The following is a 19079-nucleotide window of genomic DNA, read 5'->3' on the forward strand; positions in this document are numbered from 1 at the left end:
AAAGACACTAAGTGTAAATTTAGCTTATCTGCCGGCAGCTGCTAGCCATACAGCCTGTGCCAAATATGTGCTCCCAAAGACATGTGAGACATTAGAGCCTAAGAGTAAATCACGGGTGATCCAGCTCCCGGAACTGACCTTGAATAGATAGAACTTGTGGTGGTCCTGCTGTCCTATCTTCTCTTGGAGCCTTAGGATGAGATGCTTCACTTGCTCGGTGCGGGAGGCAGTAATAAGAGGTTCGGCTTTTCTTATGTCTTCTACAAGTAAGTGCACATCAGTCCTACAAAAGAGAACCACTTGGTGATATCTCCTTGTGTATTTCTATACAGAGGTCTTCATTAATTAGCACCATCTAATGGATAGAGTAGAATTGTTAGATCATTGACTCATTCCTCGGACTCATTGACCTACATGGCCGAGTGAGAGCAAATAATTGGATCCAACTTGGGAATACTGCAATTTTCTTCTTCGAACAGACTCTGAGAAAAAAAATGGAACATATGCACGGCTCATAGAATAACACTGGTCCGAGTGCAATGCGATAATAAGGTCGTGTACAGGAGCCCTTACAATATACATGATATCTGCAGAACCCGGACGCCTTATACGTCTTGTAATGCCTGTAATGTCTCTGTTGTGAGATAGCGCTTACTGTTTGTGTGGGGGACACTCGTATAGCAACGGGATAAACGTAGACAGGCACAGTTTTTCCACATAAACAGTCTATTTTGGTTTATTCAAACATCATAAACCTCTGTAGGCCATGTTACACATCGCAGACCTCACACATAGTCCATAGCGCTTCATATTACATGGCTCTAACTCGCAGTCACTAAACACGCCGGACCTCTTTGCCCAGTTACCGCAGTTGACCACACAACGAACAGTTCATTAATGTCCATGGAACACAACAGGCACCAACACACGACATTAGGTTGCAGTCTCTAAACATGCTGAACCTTACTCCATCCAGTTACCATGGGTGACCGGACAGTTCATTAACTGACCTCCTGTCAGTGCTCACAGTTCCCCAACTCTGGGTTACCTTCCTGGAGCTCCTGCTCCACACACTAACTCCTCATCAGTCCTCACTCCTTGGGAAACTGCCTTACTGGGATCATCGTCTCGGACAATGCCTTGCTCACCAAGCCACCCAACAGTCCAGACCCACAGAAGGAACGGTAGCTTCCCCAACGCAGTGCCTTCACAGACTCTGCAGGACCATGGCCTCACCATGTGCTTTTCAGGACTCCGGTAATACTCCCACCACCATCCACCACAGAGGCCATCCAAGTCCACGGCCTCTCCGTGTGCTATTCAGGGATCCATTCCTACTCCCAGGACCTTCCAACACAAAGGCCTTCCAAGTCCACAGGCTCTCAGTGTGCTATTCAGGACAACCATCCACTCATAGGACCATCCAACACACAAGCCCTCCAGGACCTGACACACCGACCATTCAGGTCCATACATTCTGACTATGTGTCCAGACCTCAGTCACATTATATCACAGTAGCCACTCCCATAGATGGGAGGTGTGGGTGGTTAGTCAGACCCGCCCAGCTCTCTGTCTAACCCTGTAAGCCTCCCTAATAAACTACACAAACACTTGTGGGACTACAGGTCCCAGAAAAACATTACTGGCTTACAGAGCAGAGAGTCTCCTCTGCGACACATACCGGCCATTCACAATGATGCCGGTCACCATCTCATTATCACCATTACACCTCCATGCGTATCCTGAGGATCACATGCAGCGCCGCCTAGCTGTAACAGGGGTCATTGCATCACACTGTGCATCGCTGTCATGTATTTTCATTACATGATCTCATTAAACATCTTTAACCCTTTGCCTTCGCAGCCGATTTTCGTCTTTATGTTTGCATTTTCCCTCCCTTTCTTCCAAGAGCCATAACGGGTTTATTTTTCCGTTAACATTAACATTAATATTAGGGCTTGTGTTTTGCGGGACTAGTTATAGTTTTGAATGACACCATTCATTTTACCATAAAATATACTGGAAAGTGAAAAAAATAAATCCAAGTTGGATGAAATACGGAAATTAAAAAAATGCAATTGCGCCATGGTCTTTGAGTTTTGCTTTTACAGCATTCATTCTTTGGTAACAATGACCTGATTATTCAGGTCAAACTTGGATAAATTTTACTTTTCTTATTTAAGTGCTGAAAAAAATTCAGAGGCTTATTTAAAAAATAAAAGGGGATTTTATCTCTATCCATTTTCTGAGACCCATAACGTTTTGAAGTGGAGCCCTCTCCACATGTGGACACCTCAGCAATGACGTAACCATATGTCCTTTTGTGCTACGGGGCTAGTGGTTGGATTTAATCACTTTCTATTGCATCTTATTCCTTGAATATGATATCAATTCAGCCCCTACTAATAAAACAAGGGTCTGTCTGACATCCATAGATCAGAGAACTTACGTGGGGGAGAGGTCCAGTAAATCTATAGACTTGGTTTTCAGCTCGCCGCCTTTTTCATACTCCAGGATAATCCCTATGGGAAGAAAATATAACAACGTAATGCAATAACTGAGGAGAAATCTGCTCCTTATCTCTTAGCTCACTGCCCCATATTATACGGTACAATCATTTACTTATTCTATCAGTATCATGATGAATAACGGCACCATCGAAAAAGTGTGAGTCACAGAGCAGAACAGGAGGACCCAATGGCCCATGTGGCAGATTCCTTTCTGTGCACAGGTCGCCATCTTGGACAATTTAATTGGAACAATGGGGTCTTCATTATCTTTCTTCTCTAACTGGCAACATGAAAGCCCTCAAAACCCTGAACAATGTCGGCTCAAATATCCAGATGTTGTGATGTGAGGCCGCCATCATCATGTCATGTGTAGCCGTCAGCGCTGACAGTCATTAGATGTCACCATGTGAGGCCGCCATCATCATGTCATGTGTAGCCAGCAGCGCTGACAGTCATTAGATGTCACCATGTGAGGCCGCCATCATGTCACGTGTAGTCGTCTATGCTGACAGTCATTAGATGTCGCCATGTGAGGCCGCCATCATGTCACGTGTAGCCGGCAGCGCTGACAGTCATTAGATGTTGTGATGTGAGGCCGCCATCATCATGTCATGTGTAGCCAGCAGCGCTGACAGTCATTAGATGTTGTGATGTGAGGCCGCCATCATGTCACGTGTAGCCGGCAGCGCTGACAGTCATTAGATGTCACCATGTGAGGCCGCCATCATCATGTCAAGTGTAGCCGGCCGCGCTGACAGTCATTAGATGTTGTGATGTGAGGCCGCCATCATAATGTCATGTGTAGCCAGCAGCGCTGACAGTCATTAGATGTCACCATGTGAGGCCGCCATCATGTCACGTGTAGCTGTCTATGCTGACAGTCATTAGCTGTCTCCATGTGAGGCCGCCATCTCCATGTCATGTGTAGCCAGCAGCACTGACAGTCATTAGATGTCACCATGTGAGGCCGCCATCATCATGTCACGTGTAGCCGGCAGCGCTGACAGTCATTAGATGTCTCCATGTGAGGCCGCCATCTCCATGTCATGTGTAGCCGGCCGTGCTGACAGTCATTAGCTGTAGCCATGTGAGGCCGCCATCATCATGTCACGTGTAGCCGGCCGCGCTGACAGTCATTAGATGTCTCCATGTGAGGCCCCCATCTCCATGTTACGTGTAGCCGGCTGCGCTGACAGTCATTAGATGTCGCCATGTGAGGCCGCCATCATCATGTCATGTGTAGCCGGCCGCGCTGACAGTCATTAGATGTCTCCATGTGAGGCCGCCATCTCCATGTTACGTGTAGCCAGCTGCACTGACAGTCATTAGATGTCGCCATGTGAGGCCGCCATCATCATGTCACGTGTAGCCGGCCGCGCTGACAGTCATTAGCTGTAGCCATGTGAGGCCGCCATCATCATGTCATATGTAGCTGGCAGCGCTGACAGTCATTAGATGTCGCCATGTGAGGCCACCATCATCATGTCACGTGTAGCCGGCCGCGATGACAGTCATTAGCTGTAGCCATGTGAGGCCGCCATCATCATGTCATGTGTAGCTGGCAGCGCTGACAGTCATTAGATGTTCGCCATGTGAGGCCGCCATCTTCATGTCATGTGTAGCCGGCCGCGCTGACAGTCATTAGCTGTAGCCATGTGAGGCCGCCATCATCATGTCATGGGTAGCTGGCAGCTCTGACAGTCATTAGATGTCGCCATGTGAGGCCGCCATCATCATGTCACGTGTAGCCGGCCGTGCTGACAGTCATTAGATGTCACCATGTGAGGCTGCCATCATCATGTCACGTGTAGCCGGCCGTGCTGACAGTCATTAGATGTCGCCATGTGAGGCCGCCATCATCATGTCACGGGTAGCCGGCCCTGCTGACAGTCATTAGCTGTCGTCATGTGAGGTCGCCATCTTCATGTCACGTGTAGCCGGCCGCGCTGACAGTCATTAGCTGTCGTCATGTGAGGCCGCCATCTTCATGTCACGTGTAGCCGGCCGCGCTGACAGTCATTAGCTGTCGTCATGTGAGGCCGCCATCTTCATGTCACGTGTAGCCGGCCGCGCTGACAGTCATTAGCTGTCGTCATGTGAGGCCGCCATCTTCATGTCACGTGTAGCCGGCCGCGCTGACAGTCATTAGCTGTCGTCATGTGAGGCCGCCATCTTCATGTCAGGTGTAGCCGGCCGCGCTGACAGTCATTAGATGTCACATGTGAGGCCGCCATCTTCATGTCAGGTGTAGCTGGCAGCGCTGACAGTCATTAGATGTCACATGTGAGGCCGCCATCTTCATGTCAGGTGTAGCTGGCAGCGCTGACAGTCATTAGATGTCACATGTGAGGCCGCCATCTTCATGTCAGGTGTAGCTGGCAGCGCTGACAGTCATTAGATGTCACATGTGAGGCCGCCATCTTCATGTCACGTGTAGCCGGCCGCGCTGACAGTCATTAGCTGTCGTCATGTGAGGCCGCCATCTTCATGTCACGTGTAGCCGGCCGCGCTGACAGTCATTAGATGTCGCCATGTGAGGCCGCCATCTTCATGTCACGTGTAGCCGGCCGCGCTGACAGTCATTAGCTGTCGTCATGTGAGGCCGCCATCTTCATGTCACGTGTAGCCGGCCGCGCTGACAGTCATTAGATGTCGCCATGTGAGGCCGCCATCTTCATGTCACGGGTAGCCGGCCGCGCTGACAGTCATTAGATGTCGCCATGTGAGGCCACCATCATCATGTCACGTGTAGCCGGCCGCGCTGACAGTCATTAGCTGTCGTCATGTGAGGCCGCCATCTTCATGTCACGTGTAGCCGGCCGCGCTGACAGTCATTAGATGTCGCCATGTGAGGCCGCCATCTTCATGTCACGGGTAGCCGGCCGCGCTGACAGTCATTAGCTGTAGCCATGTGAGGTGTAGCCGGAGCCCAGCATGCCAGTAGTTATGCCCCTAGTTATCAGAGACCACTGCACACAGGTTGGGGGTCTGCACTGTCCTAATAATGGGTGCAGGATCTGCCCCCTGCGCAGTTGGCCGTCAGCACCGGGCACAAGGCAGTGTCCCCGCACACACTGAACAGGACTAGTCATTTCATAGTCATCCATGTAGCCAGTCTCTGCCGTGCACGCTGGGACTTGTAGTACTGCGGTAAGTGCACTATATCTGTGTGACTGCCGTACTCCAGATAATACATCTGATTGTGACCACACCACGGTGCACTTCCCCTCTATCACTCTTCCCCGCGGTCTGCACTCATTCTCACCTGGCGGATAATACCGGAGAAGGAACCGCTTCAGCTTCATCCTTCGTCTTGTCCGCACGGCGCAGTAGTAACCATGGAGACTAACAACATTGCGACTGCGCAAGCGTACAGAGCGCGTGTAGGGGTGGGGCTATAACAGGAAATAGCTGGGTGCCGTTAGTGTGGTAACCATGGTGACCGGCCGGGGGAATGCGCCATTAGTGGCGGGAAAGTACACGCAGCAGAACTCACTCAGTGATAGGAGGTAGTGCTCAGACAGCAGGACAAGTGCGTGTAGCGCCCGTACGCATGCGCCTGAGTGCGAGTCCTGCAGCACTACATACATGGTATAGCCCACAAAGCCAATGTGTTATGTGGGGCAAGATCACTTTTACTGAGACTGTATGTGGTGAGGTTGTGCTGAGGGCAATTACTGTATCCGGCCCTGACCTAACAAGCTGCGAGTCACAGGGGAAGTGTTTAGTGTTAATATTAATGTCCCAGTGCTTATACCGCGACAAAATGTAAGAAATGAACAGAAGGAATCGGAGCCCAGTGTGGTACGGTGCGCCCAGGCATAATCCCGCACTACTGAGCTATAGATTATTATTATACGTTTTTATAGCGCCATTTATTTCATGGTTCTTTACATGTGAAAAGGGGGCAATTATAGACAAATACAGCTAAACATGAGCAAAAAACAAGGTATACAGGTACAGAAGGAGGGAGGACCCTGCCCGCGAGGGCTCACAGTCTACAGGGGATGGGTGAGGATACACTAGGAGAGGGTAGAGCTGGTCGTGCAGCAGTTCAGCAGGCTAAGGATCACTGCAGGCTGTAGGCTTGTTGGAAAAGGTGGGTCTTCAGGTTCTTTTTGAAGGTTTCTGTGGTAGGCGACAGTCTGATGTGTTGGGGTAGAGAGTATAGGGGAAGCACGGGACAAGTCTTGGATGCGGTTGTGCGAAGAAGAGATAAGAGGAAAGTAGAGAAGGAGATCTTGAGAGGATCGAAGGTTGTGTGTGGGTAAGTACCGGGAGACCATGTCACAGATGTATGGAGGAGACAGGTTGTGGATGGCTTTGTATGTCATGGTTAGGGTTTTGAACTGAAGCCTCTGGACAATAGGAAGCCAGTGAAGGGCCTGGCAGAGGGGAGAGGCTGGGGAATAATGGGGGAGACAGGTGGATTAGTCGGGCAGCAGAGTTTAGGATTGATTGTAGTGGTGCCAGAGGGGAGGCCAGAGAGTAGGAGGTTGCGGGAGATGATAAGGGCGTGCACTAGTGTTTTTGTGGTGTCGCGGTCATGGAATGCACAGATCCGGGAGATATTTTTTAGTTTTGAGACGGCAGGATGAGGCAAGGGATTTGATACGTGGCTTGAAAGAGATGGCAGAGTCAAGGATCACCCTGAGGCACCGAGCGTGCGGCACTGGGGAAAGTGAGCAGCCATTGACATTGATGGATAGGTCTGGTGGAGGGGTAGAGTGAGGTGGGGGAAAGATGATGAATTCTGTTTTGTCCATGTTCAGTTTTAGAAAGCGAGCAGAAAAGATGTCAGAGGCAGCAGACAGACAGTGTGGGATTTTGGTAAGTAAGGAGGTCAGGTCCGGATAGGTAGATCTGCATGTCATGCAGGTCCAGGAGAAGGAGGACAGATAGATATATCCGTTACAGAGAATAAGTATCGCCAGAATTGTTTGCATGGGGAAACTTATTCTCTGCACCTGGAGGGGCCTTATCAGATGACGCCTATATACATGATATCATTATTCTGCTGATTAGCTAACTATATCTTTTTGCTTTATACATATAACCTGCAAACATCACTCCTGATGAAACTAGAGAAAAAGGGGAAATGTTATCTTTGTCTAGTATTTAAATTTCTTTAGTGATCTGAGACATTTAAGTGTGACAAACATGCAAAAGAAAAGGAAATGCGGAAGGAAGCAAACACTTTTCACACCACTGTACATATGTACCCCGGTACAATCACTCCCAACTCCACAATAATAAAAGGAACTACTAGCTGCCACCACCAATCATTTATATAGTCCGACTGAACATCTGTAACAAGTAGCTTATGGCTTCAAGAGTGTGATGTACAGAGCAAGAGGAACAGAGCTAATAGATTTTAGATATTTCATCTGGAAAAGAAGGCAGTGTGTATAAAAAATATACAAAGGTGATACAAATGAGAACAAAACAGTACAATATATACAGTGGGGAAAAAAAGTAATCAGTGGCTAATTATGCAATTTCTCCCACTTAAAAAGATGAGAGAGGCCTGTAATTGACATCATAGGTAGACCACAACTACAGTTGTGGCCAAAAGTATTGACACCCCTGCAATTCTGTTAGATAATACTCAGTTTCTTCCTGAAAATGATTGCAAACACAAATTCTTTGGTATTATTATCTTCATTTAATTTGTCTTAAATAAAAAAACACAAAAATAATTGTCCTAAAGCCAAATTGGATATAATTCCACACCAAACATAAAAAAGAGGATGGACAAAAGTATTGGCACTGTTCGAAAAATCATGTGATGCTTCTCTAATTTGTGTAAATAACAGCACCTGTCACTTACCTGTGGCACCTAACAGGTGTTGGCAATAACTAAATCACACTTGCAGCCAGTTGACATGGATTAAAGTTGACTCAACCTCTGTCCTGTGTCCTTGTGTGTACCACATTGAGCATGGAGAAAAGAAAGAAGACCAAAGAACTGTCTGAGGACTTGAGAAACCAAATTGTGAGGAAGCATGAGCAACCTCAAGGCTACAAGTCCATCTCCAAAGACCTGAATGTTCCTGTGTCTACCGTGCGCAGTGTCATCAAGAAGTTTAAAGCCCATGGCACTGTGACTAACCTCCCTAGATGTGGACGGAAAAGAAAAATTGACAAGAGATTTCAACGCAAGATTGTGCGGATGTTGGATAAAGAACCTCGACTAACATCCAAACAAGTTCAAGCTGCCCTGCAGTCCGAGGGTACAACAGTGTCAACCCGTACTATCCGTCAGCGTCTGAATGAAAAGGGACTGTATGGTAGGAGACCCAGGAAGACTCCACTTCTTACCCCGAGACATAAAAAAGCCAGGCTGGTGTTTGCCAAAACTTAAAAGCCTAAAACGTTTTGGAAGAATGTTCTCTGGTCAGATGAGACAAAAGTAGAGCTTTTTGGGCAAAGGCATCAACATAGAGTTTACAGGAGAAAAAAGAGGCATTCAAAGAAAAGAACACGGTCCCTACAGTCAAACATGGCGGAGGTTCCCTGATGTTTTGGGGTTGCTTTGCTGCCTCTGGCACTGGACTGCTTGACCGTGTGCATGGCATTATGAAGTCTGAAGACTACCAACAAATTTTGCAGCATAATGTAGGGCCCAGTGTGAGAAAGCTGGGTCTCCCTCAGAGGTCATGGGTCTTCCAGCAGGACAATGATCCAAAACACACTTCAAAAAGCACTAGAAAATGGTTTGAGAGAAAGCACTGGAGACTTCTAAGTTGGCCAGCAATGAGTCCAGACCTGAATCCCATAGAACACCTGTGGAGAGATCTAAAAATGGCAGTTTGGAGAAGGCACCCTTCAAATATCTGGGACCTGGAGCAGTTTGCCAAAGAAGAATGGTTTAAAATTCCAGCAGAGCATTGTAAGAAACTCATTGATGGTTACCGGAAGCGGTTGGTCGCAGTTATTTTGGCTAAAGGTTGTGCAACCAAGTATTAGGGCTCATTTCCACATGCGAGTCACACGTCCGTATCTCGCATGTGGAAACCAAGCTGTGGAGCCGGCACTCAGGAGCGGAGAGTGTGGCCGCATAGGAACACATGGAGCTGCACAGCTCCGCTCCTGAGTGCCGGCACCAGGGCTTGGTTTCCACATGCGAGATACGGACGTGTGACTCGCATGTGGAAATGAGCCCTTAGGCTGAGGGTGCAAATACTTTTGTCTGGCCCATTTTTGGAGTTTTGTGTGAAATGATCAATGTTTTGCTTTTTGCTTCATTCTCTTTTGTGTTTTTTCATTTAAGACAAATTAAATGAAGATAGTAATACCAAAGAATTTGTGTTTGCAATCATTTTCAGGAAGAAACTGAGTATTATCTCACAGAATTGCAGGGGTGTCAATACTTTTGGCCACAACTGTATGAGAGTCAAAATTAGAAAAGAAATCCAGAATATCACCCTGTCTGATTTGGCAAGATTTATTTTGCAAAATATGGTGGAAAAGAAGTATTTGGTCACCTGAAAACATGCAAGATTTCGGGCTCTCACAGACCTGCAACTTCGTCTTTAAGAGGCTCCTCTGTCCTCCACTCATTACCTGTAGTAATGGCACCTGTTTGAACTTGTTATCGGTATAAAAGACACCTGTCCACAACCTCAAACAGTCACACTCCAAACTCCACTATGGTGAAGACCAAAGAGCTGTCGAAGGACACCTGAACGAAAATTGTAGCCCAGCACCAGTCTGGGAAGACTGAATCTGCAATAGGCAAGCAGCTTGGTGTGATGAAATCAACTGTGGGAGCAATAATAAGAAAATGGAAGACATACAAGACCACTGATAATTTCCCTTGATCTTGGGCTCCACACAAGATCTCACCCCGTGGGGTCAAAATGATCACAAGAACGGTGAGAAAAAATCCCAGAACCACACGGGAGGACCTAGTGAATGATCTGCATAGAGCTGGGACCACTGTAACAAAGGCTACTATCAGTAACACACTACGCCGCCAGGGACTCAGATCCTGCAGTGCCAGAAGTGTCCCCGTGCGTAAGCCAGTACATGTCCGGGCCCATCTGAAGTTTGCTAGAGAGCATTTGGATTATCCAGAACAGTATTGGGGAATGTCATATGGACTGATGAAACCAAAGTAGAACTGTTTAGTAGAAACAAAACTCATCGTGTTTGGAGGAGACAAACTGCTGAGTTGCATCTAAAGAACATCATACCTACTGTGAAGCATGGGGGTGGCAACATCAAGCACACTGCCAGGGCTATGAAGGAGTGGCTTTGTAAGAAGCATATAAAGGTCCTGGAGTGGCCTAGCCATTCTCCAGATCTCAACCCCATAGAAAACCTTGGGAGGGAGTTGAAAGTCCGTGTTGTCCAGCGACAGGCCCAAAACATCACTGGTCTTTAGGAGATCTGCATGGAGGAATGGGCCAACATGCCACCAACAGTGTGTGCCAACCTTGTGAAGACTTACAGAAAACGTTTGACCACTGTTATTACCAACAAAGGATATATAACAAAATATTAAGATAAACTTTAGTTAATGACCAAATACTTATTTTCCAACATAATTAGCAAAATAAATCTTACCAAATCAGACAAGGTGATTTTCTGGATTTGTTTTCTCATTTTGACTCTCATAGTTGTGGTCTACCTATGATGTCAATTACAGGCCTCTCATCTTTTTAAGTGGGAGAACTTGCACAATTGGTCGCTGACTAAATACTTTTTTTCCCCACTGTTCAATCACATAAAATAATAGAGATAAAACAAAAAGTACTAAACATGTATCACAGAAATGGCTCAGAGCTTAGCAGAGGGAGATATGCCATAGGAAAACAGACAGAGCTACAGCAAGCTGTATCTTCCAGGACTGACAAATGACCAATACCCAAACTCTCATTTTTATTAGATCAAGGCTGCAGCCATCTACCCCTCCTTTCTCCCCTTGGTGAGCTCTCATGGGGCTGGTTGGGGGATGTGCTAGCTTATGAGATCCTCAACTTTCAGGATATCTTCACCCCTGAAGGTCCCAGGCTGGAGATATTGGTGTCATGTCTCCTATCACGATTTTACGTTTCTATAGAGATGAAACCTGGCATTGATAGAATCATCCATCTTACCGATGTTGAGTTGGAAGTGTTAGAATGGCCTTACGGTGATGTGAGTGAGTACATTATGTATGTCCCTTCGAAAAATATACCATGAATATCAGATATATGCAAAGCCCAATATTCATCACTGACCACTTGCTCCAGAGCGTCTGAGAGAAATCCTTTGAACAGAAGAATCTCTTGCCTCAGAAGTGTAGTTTTCCACCATCTCTGAGTATATGAATCTTGGCCTTTTTGGCTGGTTCTCATGAGATTTCTTGTTGTAATTGCCTGTTCATGGCAGGAGGCCCTACGTCATTGGTGGTTGAAGTGTCACCTCTTTCTCACTTCCCCAGTTATAATTATCCGATTTTTTTAAATATAAGGATGATATGTCCCCTCTCCGGAGATATGGATTTTACAGTTTGTCTCTGCAAAATATGGAGTATTGCTGTGCTTAGAAGAAATTATGTAACAACTTATGTGGTCCATTTTCTTCTAATAGCCCTTTTGAAATTTAAAAACTTGGCGCTAAAACAACATTTAAAAATAAATAAATTTTTTGTTTTCACAGACAAATGTACTTAATTCTGTAAATCATCTGTGAGTTTAAAATGCTAGCTACACCCCTAGACAAATTCCTCAAGAAGTGTACCTTCCAAAAAGATGTCACATAAGGGGCTTTTGCTTTTTTGTTTCCATAGCGGCTCTTCAAATGCAAAATTGCGCCAGGGTTTATTCCTGCCAAATCTGTACTTGAAAAGTCAAACAGTGCTCCTTCCCTTCCAAGACCTACCATGTGCCTAAAAAGTTGTTTTCCCCATATATGGTGCAGCTGCATATTCATGAGAAATTGCACAACAAATTGGGTGGTCCATTTTCTCCTGTTACCCTTGTATAAAACTGTGCGGCAAAGCAACATTTTTGTAGAAAAAGACTTATTTTTTTATTTTTATGTTCCAATGTTTTAAAATTCATTGAAGCAACTGTGGGTTAAAAATGTTCAAAAAACTCCTAGATAACTATCTTAACCCCTTTCTGCCAGCTGACGTGATAGTACGTCAGCTGGCAGACTCCCCCGCTTTGAGGTGGGCTCCGGCGGTGAGCCCACCTCAAAGCCGCGACATGTCAGCTGTTTTCAACAGCTGACATGGGCGTGAGCGGAATTGCGATCCCATTAACTAGTTAAATGCCAGTGTCAAAGTATGAAAGCGGCATTTAATAAGCGCCGCCGGCCGCGCGGCTGGAGGTTCTTGCACCACTGACCCCCATCACATGATCCAGGGTCAGCAGTGCATTGCCATAGCAACCTAAGGTCTCCTTGAGATCTCTATGGGTGTTGATAGCCGATTGCTTTGAGCGCCACCCTGTGGTCGGCACTCAAAGCAATGCTGCATTTCTGCTACATAGAGGAGATCTGCTCTTCACCTCTATGTAGCAGAGGCGATCGCGTTGTGCATGCTTCTAGCCTCCTATGGAGGCTACTGAAGCATGCCAAAAAAAAAAAATGTGTTTAAACATATAAAAAAAAATATAAAAGTTCAAATCACCCCCCTTTCGCCCCAATCAAAATAAAACAATAAAAAAAATCAAACCTACACATATTTGGTATCAACGCGTTCAGAATCGCCCGATCTATCAATAAAAAACAGGATTCCCCTGATCGCTAAACGGCATAGAGAGAAAAAAAATCAAATCAATTACGTTTTTTTGGTCACTGCGACATTGCATTAAAATGCAATAACGGGCAATCAAGAGAACGTATCTGCGCCATTATGGTATCATTAAAAATATCAGCTCGGCGCACAAAAAATAAGCCCTCACCCAACCCCAGATCACGAAAAATGGAGACGCTACGGGTATCGAAAAATTGCACAATTTTTTCTTTTTTTCTTTTTTTTTAGCAAAGTTTGGATTTTTTTTTCACCACTTAGATAAACAAGAACCTAGACATGTTTGGTGTCTATGAACTTATAATGACCTGGAGAATCAAAATGGCAGGTCAGTTTTAACATTTAGTGAACTTAGCAAAAAATCCAAACAAAAAACTAGTGTGGGATTGCACTTTTTTTGCAATTTCATCGCACTTGGAATTTTTTTCCCGTTTTCTGTTACACGACATGGTAAAACCAATGATGTTGTTCAAAAGTACAACTCGTCCCGCAAAAAAATAAGCCCTCACATGGCCATATTGACGGAAAAATAAAAATGTTATGGCTCTGGAAAGAAGGGGAGCTAAAAACGAAAATTAAAAAACTAAAAAAGCTCCGGGGGTTAAGGGGTGTAGTTTCTAAAATATTATCAATTGTTTGGGGTTTCCACTAATTAGGCACATCAGGAGCTCTGCAGTCGTTGGATGGCATACGCTATCTATTGCACCCAGTTTTGCACTCCATAAAGTCAAATGGCGCTCCTTCCCGTCTGAGCCTTACTGTGTGCACAAACAGTAGTTTTCCACTATATGTGGGGTATCAGCATGCTGAGAAGAAATTGCTCAACAAATTTTGGGATACTCTCTCTCAAGTTACTCTTGTGAAAATGAAAAAACTTGGGGCTAAAGCAACATTTGTGTGGGAAAAAAATATTTTTTCATTTTCACAGCTCAGGGTTATAGAATTCTTTGAAGCACCTGTGCTTTCAAGTTGCTCACCACACTTCTAAATAAATTCCTTGAAGGGTTTAGTTTCCAAAATTGTTTCCGTTTCTGCGGGTCTGCCGTCTGCGTCTTTTAACGCATAGTGGAGACGGGATTTCAGGAGATCCCCCCCACTATGCTGCTGTAACATCTTGACGCTGCGGCTGTACGCAGCGTCAAACACACAGCGTTTACTGACCATGGAAACATACCCTAAAGGGATAATAAATATCTTGAATGTGAGTTTAGCACTTTGAGAGGTGTAGTTTTTTAAATGGTGTCAACTTTTGGGTATTTTCTGTCATATAGGCTCTTCAAAGTCACTTCAAATGGGATATGGTACATAAAAAAATTAGTTTTGTAAATTTTGTCTGAAAAATGAGAAATTGCTGATAAACATTTAACTCTTCTAACTTCCTAACAAATAATGATGTGTCAAAAGTGGTGCTGATGTAAAGAAGACATATAGGAAATGTTATTTATTAATTATTTTGTGTGCTGTAACTATCTGGTTTAAGGGCATAAAAATTCAATAATTGCACATTTAAAAAAAAAAAAGTTCAAACATTTTCGTAAAAAAATATTCAAATCATAGTGACCTATTAATTGGAACATTGGGAATCCTAACAGTGGCTACATTTTATTTTTTTCAGGACAGATTTCAAAAAAATCATGGACAGACAATAATTTTTTTGAATAAATTGGAAAACCATTAAAAATGATTCTAATTATAAGTGATATGTGACTACAGCCCATCATTCCCCCACTGTATGTTGTGTTTTTTACTAGTACAGGGTAACTTTAGAGGATAGGCCAATCTTTTGATAGTGGCCTAAAATGTCGTCCTCCCCTTTCCCCTCACACGTCGGAGGTGGGCAGGAAACGATGACATGGGACACTGGAACCGCTGATTCCGGCACATGTCTAACCGTATCCAGCGCCTCCAATCTGCTTAACTGCCGTGACATCCCTGTTTAAGGATCACACTACTACCATTGACACCCACACCCCCAGGAAGAAGGAATTGCGAAACGCGCGTCGGGGCCCTTTTGCCTACCACTGCAGACACAACAATCTACAGGTACATTCGTCAAGATTTCCCTATTTACATATGTATACATGTTCTAATTTTCCAGCTAGCTCTACAATACACATAATGGATTTGATGTTTATACTTGCTGCACTTGCACTTTATTGTCTATTATCTTATACATCCACATGTATTTACTTTTTGCACCTTAGAATGACCGATAAGAGCTTGATTACTTCATCTTGCTTGCAGCTGCATTGGCATTAGGATATTACAACTCTAGCATTCTGTGATATAATATAAGAGCACCATTCATTGAGATGTATCACTATGGTTTTATACTGCAACTTTGACTTACTCTGATATAAATCAACACGTGTCCAAACATTAAATAGCATAATGATATAAGTATGCTATATACCTTCAGCATTGCATCTCCCGGAATACCAGTCTGTCATTATATCATTTGCCCACTAGATGGCCTCATTATACCATGTCAATTAGTTTCAGTGGATGTAGGGATATCAAACATTTGCTTATTTTCTAGTCTGACTGTTCTTGAGTTGAGTTTCACCCTGCGCTTGAATCATCCCCCTCTCTTTTAACAAATTTTACTGTTGTTTTTTTTTAGAAATAATTGTTCAATAAAATAATGTTTTGCTATTTGGGTTTCCCTACTTTTTTTCTTTTTTTAGTTGCTCTGTTTATGTATAGATATAAAGTGCACTAGGATGTTCGGAGTTTGGGGACATTGTTGGATGAAGGGATGAGATTCTGGGGAATAATGTTGATGAACAAGTAGAAAAGAGTTTATAAAAGAATAGGAATAGAAAATAATACAATTATGTACAATATAATATATTCATTGTTCAAATCTGTTTCATGGTGAAAATCTTGAAGTTGTCATTGACTATTTTGTAACGTTGATTATATTTTAACTATTTCTTGCCATAATGGTGTGGACCTTGGAAGCTCGCACATGACTTTTCTATGTATTTTGCACATCTGTTTGGGTGAAGGAATTCTTTTTCAAAGTAAAGGTTGAATGCTGCTGGCAAAATATGTTTTAGGAAGACATAAATGTATATATTCTTTACACTGAAATATATAGAGCACACTTTCTGTCATAATTGTGTTTATGCCAAATCAGTTGTAGACCGGCCATTTTCCCTAGGGACTAGAAGCAGTGATTCAGACTGGCAGTGGCTTCTTTTGTTTAAATTTTGTTTTATTTATTATTTTTCTTGGTTTTTCTTTATTTTTCCATTTATTTAACACATTGTGCTCCCCACTAAGGTCATAAAAGACCATAGGAAGGGGGAAGGTGCACATTTTAACATTTAAACACAGTTCTATTTGCTGATTTCTCGTACAACTGCAGCTGGCATTTAGCCTAGTTAAAAGGCAATATTAGCCTCCTGATATGGGTCTGCTATGACCCAGCAGTTTCTACTGGTGCCTGATGATCAAATGATCACCAAGACGCTAGGAGGAAGCACTGTTTGTGCTTGTCGTAAGCTGTATACAAAGTTCTCATTTAGCACTGCTGTATACAACATTCAGGAAGACAGAGATGGTAAGCATCTCTGCGTTTAGTATAGCGAGTCTGGCCGTCTCTTAACAGCTGGCTTCCAATTTTATAGCTGGCTCCCAAGACATTTGGAGGTCTGCAAATAACCAATAGTGGGGTAATTTCATTGTGTTATTGCCCTTAAAGGGGTTGCACAATGAACCAAGTACATTTTAATCAATAGATCTTGAAATAGTATCAAGTTCCACAACGTGTTGTGTTAAAAAATATTCCTGTGCTGAGATCATCTTATAACTGTGCCCCTACTATGTACTGTGCAATAGTGGAGTCTGACCATGCTGGAACATGTTTGGCACATAAAATAATTCCTGGCCTTAGGATGAAGAATAAGTGAGTTGCTGCTTTCTGTGAGATAAAACATTACTTTGCCCGTTTTATCACAGGAATGAGTGTTTCTGCTGCATCTCTAGTAGCATGATCAGAAATAAAATCAGTAAAGGTACCTTCACACGAAACGACTTTACAACGAGAACGACAACGATCCGTGACGTTGCAGCGTCCTGGATAGCGATCTCGTTGTGTTTGACACGCAGCAGCGATCAGGATCCTGCTGTGATATCGCTGGTCGTTGAATAAAGTTCAGAACTTTATTTGGTCGTCAGACCGGCGTGTATCGTCAGGTTTGACACCAAAAGCAACGATACCAGCGATGTTTTACGCTGGTAACCAGGGTAAATATCGGGTTACTAAGCGCAGGGCCGCGCTTAGTAACCCGATGTTTACCCTGGTTACCAGCGTAAAAGTAAAAAAAACAAACAGTACATACTCACCTGCGCGTCCCACAGCGTCTGCTTCCTGACACTTACTGAGCGCCGGCCCTAAAGTGAAAGTAAAAGCACAGCGGTGACGTCACCGCTCTGCTGTTAGGGCCGGCGCTCACACAGTACAGGAAGCGGACGCCGGGGGACGCGCAGGTGAGTATGTAGTGTTTGTTATTTTTACTTTTACGCTGGTAACCAGGGTAAACATCGGGTTACTAAGCGCGGCCCTGCGCTTAGCAACCCGATGTTTACCCTGGTTACCCAGGGACCTCGGCATCGTTGGTCGCTGGAGAGCGGTCTGTGTGACAGCTCTCCAGCGACGCTGCAGCGATCGGCATCGTTGTCGCTATCGCTGCAGCGTCGTTTCGTGTGAAGGTACCTTTAGGTAGGAGCTTTGGCTGCAGCTGAGCTCATATGTCATTAACTTAATTTATGATGAGCTCATAGAGCTGGAGACAAAGTAGACACACTCACTCATGTGATAAAAAAAAGGCAGGGAAATGTTTTACCTCACAGAAAGAGGCTGAGATCCCATGCTATAATGTGTTGTATACTCTCTTTTGCTTCCTTACCTGGGCAGGAGATGTGGTATAATCAAACCATGACCCTGTACGATCAGACACAGCCATTACACAGTACACGGCAGGGGCACATTTATAAGATTATCTCAGCACAGGAACATTTTATTTAAACACATCCAATTGTGGGACATATTTTTAGTCCAAGATCTCATGGTTAAAATAGACTTTGTTCGTTGGGCTGGGAGGAATAATTACTCAGTGATATCATTGGCTGAACATCACTTGCAGCTTTATTTTCAACTAGAATCTTAGCATCGAGATTATTTCAAAGAAATAACACATATACAGTGTAAACGTAATATTTATTAGAGGCTGTAAGCCAGTCACGGGACTCCCAGCACACAAGTCGACCTCCCCAGCTTCATTATCACTAAACCAAACCAATGACTAACCACCAGCTACAAAAGAGAAAATGGCATAAATGCCCAGCGAATAAATATCTAAAATCCATGTAAAATAGGTAAAGAGGATAGGCTGTTGGGACAGCCATTCTGATGTAGATTTGTTGCTGTGCTTGGGATCATTGTCCTGTTACATGGTCATCTCAACAACTGCAAGGTGTTCAGGTCAAAGCAAGCCCAAATTGTCACACCTACACCGCCGTGATTGATATGCAGTGTTTGACTTTGATCAATTGTGGCGCAGGGCGTGATGGTCAAACAGCTCCACTATGGTCTTGCCAGTTCAAAGGACATTTGTCCAGAAATATTGCGGTTTGTTCAGATGCAAACAGCCATAGTGCTTTTATTTTTAGAAAAAGAGACTTTCTCTTAGTAACCCTTCCATAGAAAAGCAAATAAACCCAAAAAGAAAATTGACAAAGAAATATACACACTGAATATAATTACAGTGGGTATGAAAACTATTCAGACCCCTTTACATTTTTCACTCTTTGT

At 44.3% G+C, this 19079-nt stretch overlaps 1 protein-coding gene across 1 annotated transcript in view; it reads right to left on the reverse strand.

Annotated features, from left to right (window-relative positions):
* Positions 1 to 5900, reverse strand: part of DAW1 (dynein assembly factor with WD repeats 1) — a 62735-nt gene extending 56835 nt beyond the window's left edge. The window contains exons 1-3 of the mRNA XM_077291150.1: positions 5777 to 5900; positions 2451 to 2523; positions 139 to 283 (exon numbers count right to left, since the gene is read on the reverse strand). Coding sequence (XP_077147265.1) covers positions 139 to 283; positions 2451 to 2523; positions 5777 to 5816 — 258 coding nt within the window. The 5' untranslated portion in view covers positions 5817 to 5900. The remainder of the gene's footprint in view (positions 1 to 138; positions 284 to 2450; positions 2524 to 5776) is intronic.
* Positions 5901 to 19079: the final 13179 nt, after the last annotated feature.

The sequence above is a fragment of the Ranitomeya variabilis genome, chromosome 2 (genome assembly GCF_051348905.1).
Source record: "Ranitomeya variabilis isolate aRanVar5 chromosome 2, aRanVar5.hap1, whole genome shotgun sequence".
Taxonomy (NCBI): Eukaryota; Metazoa; Chordata; class Amphibia; order Anura; family Dendrobatidae; genus Ranitomeya; species Ranitomeya variabilis.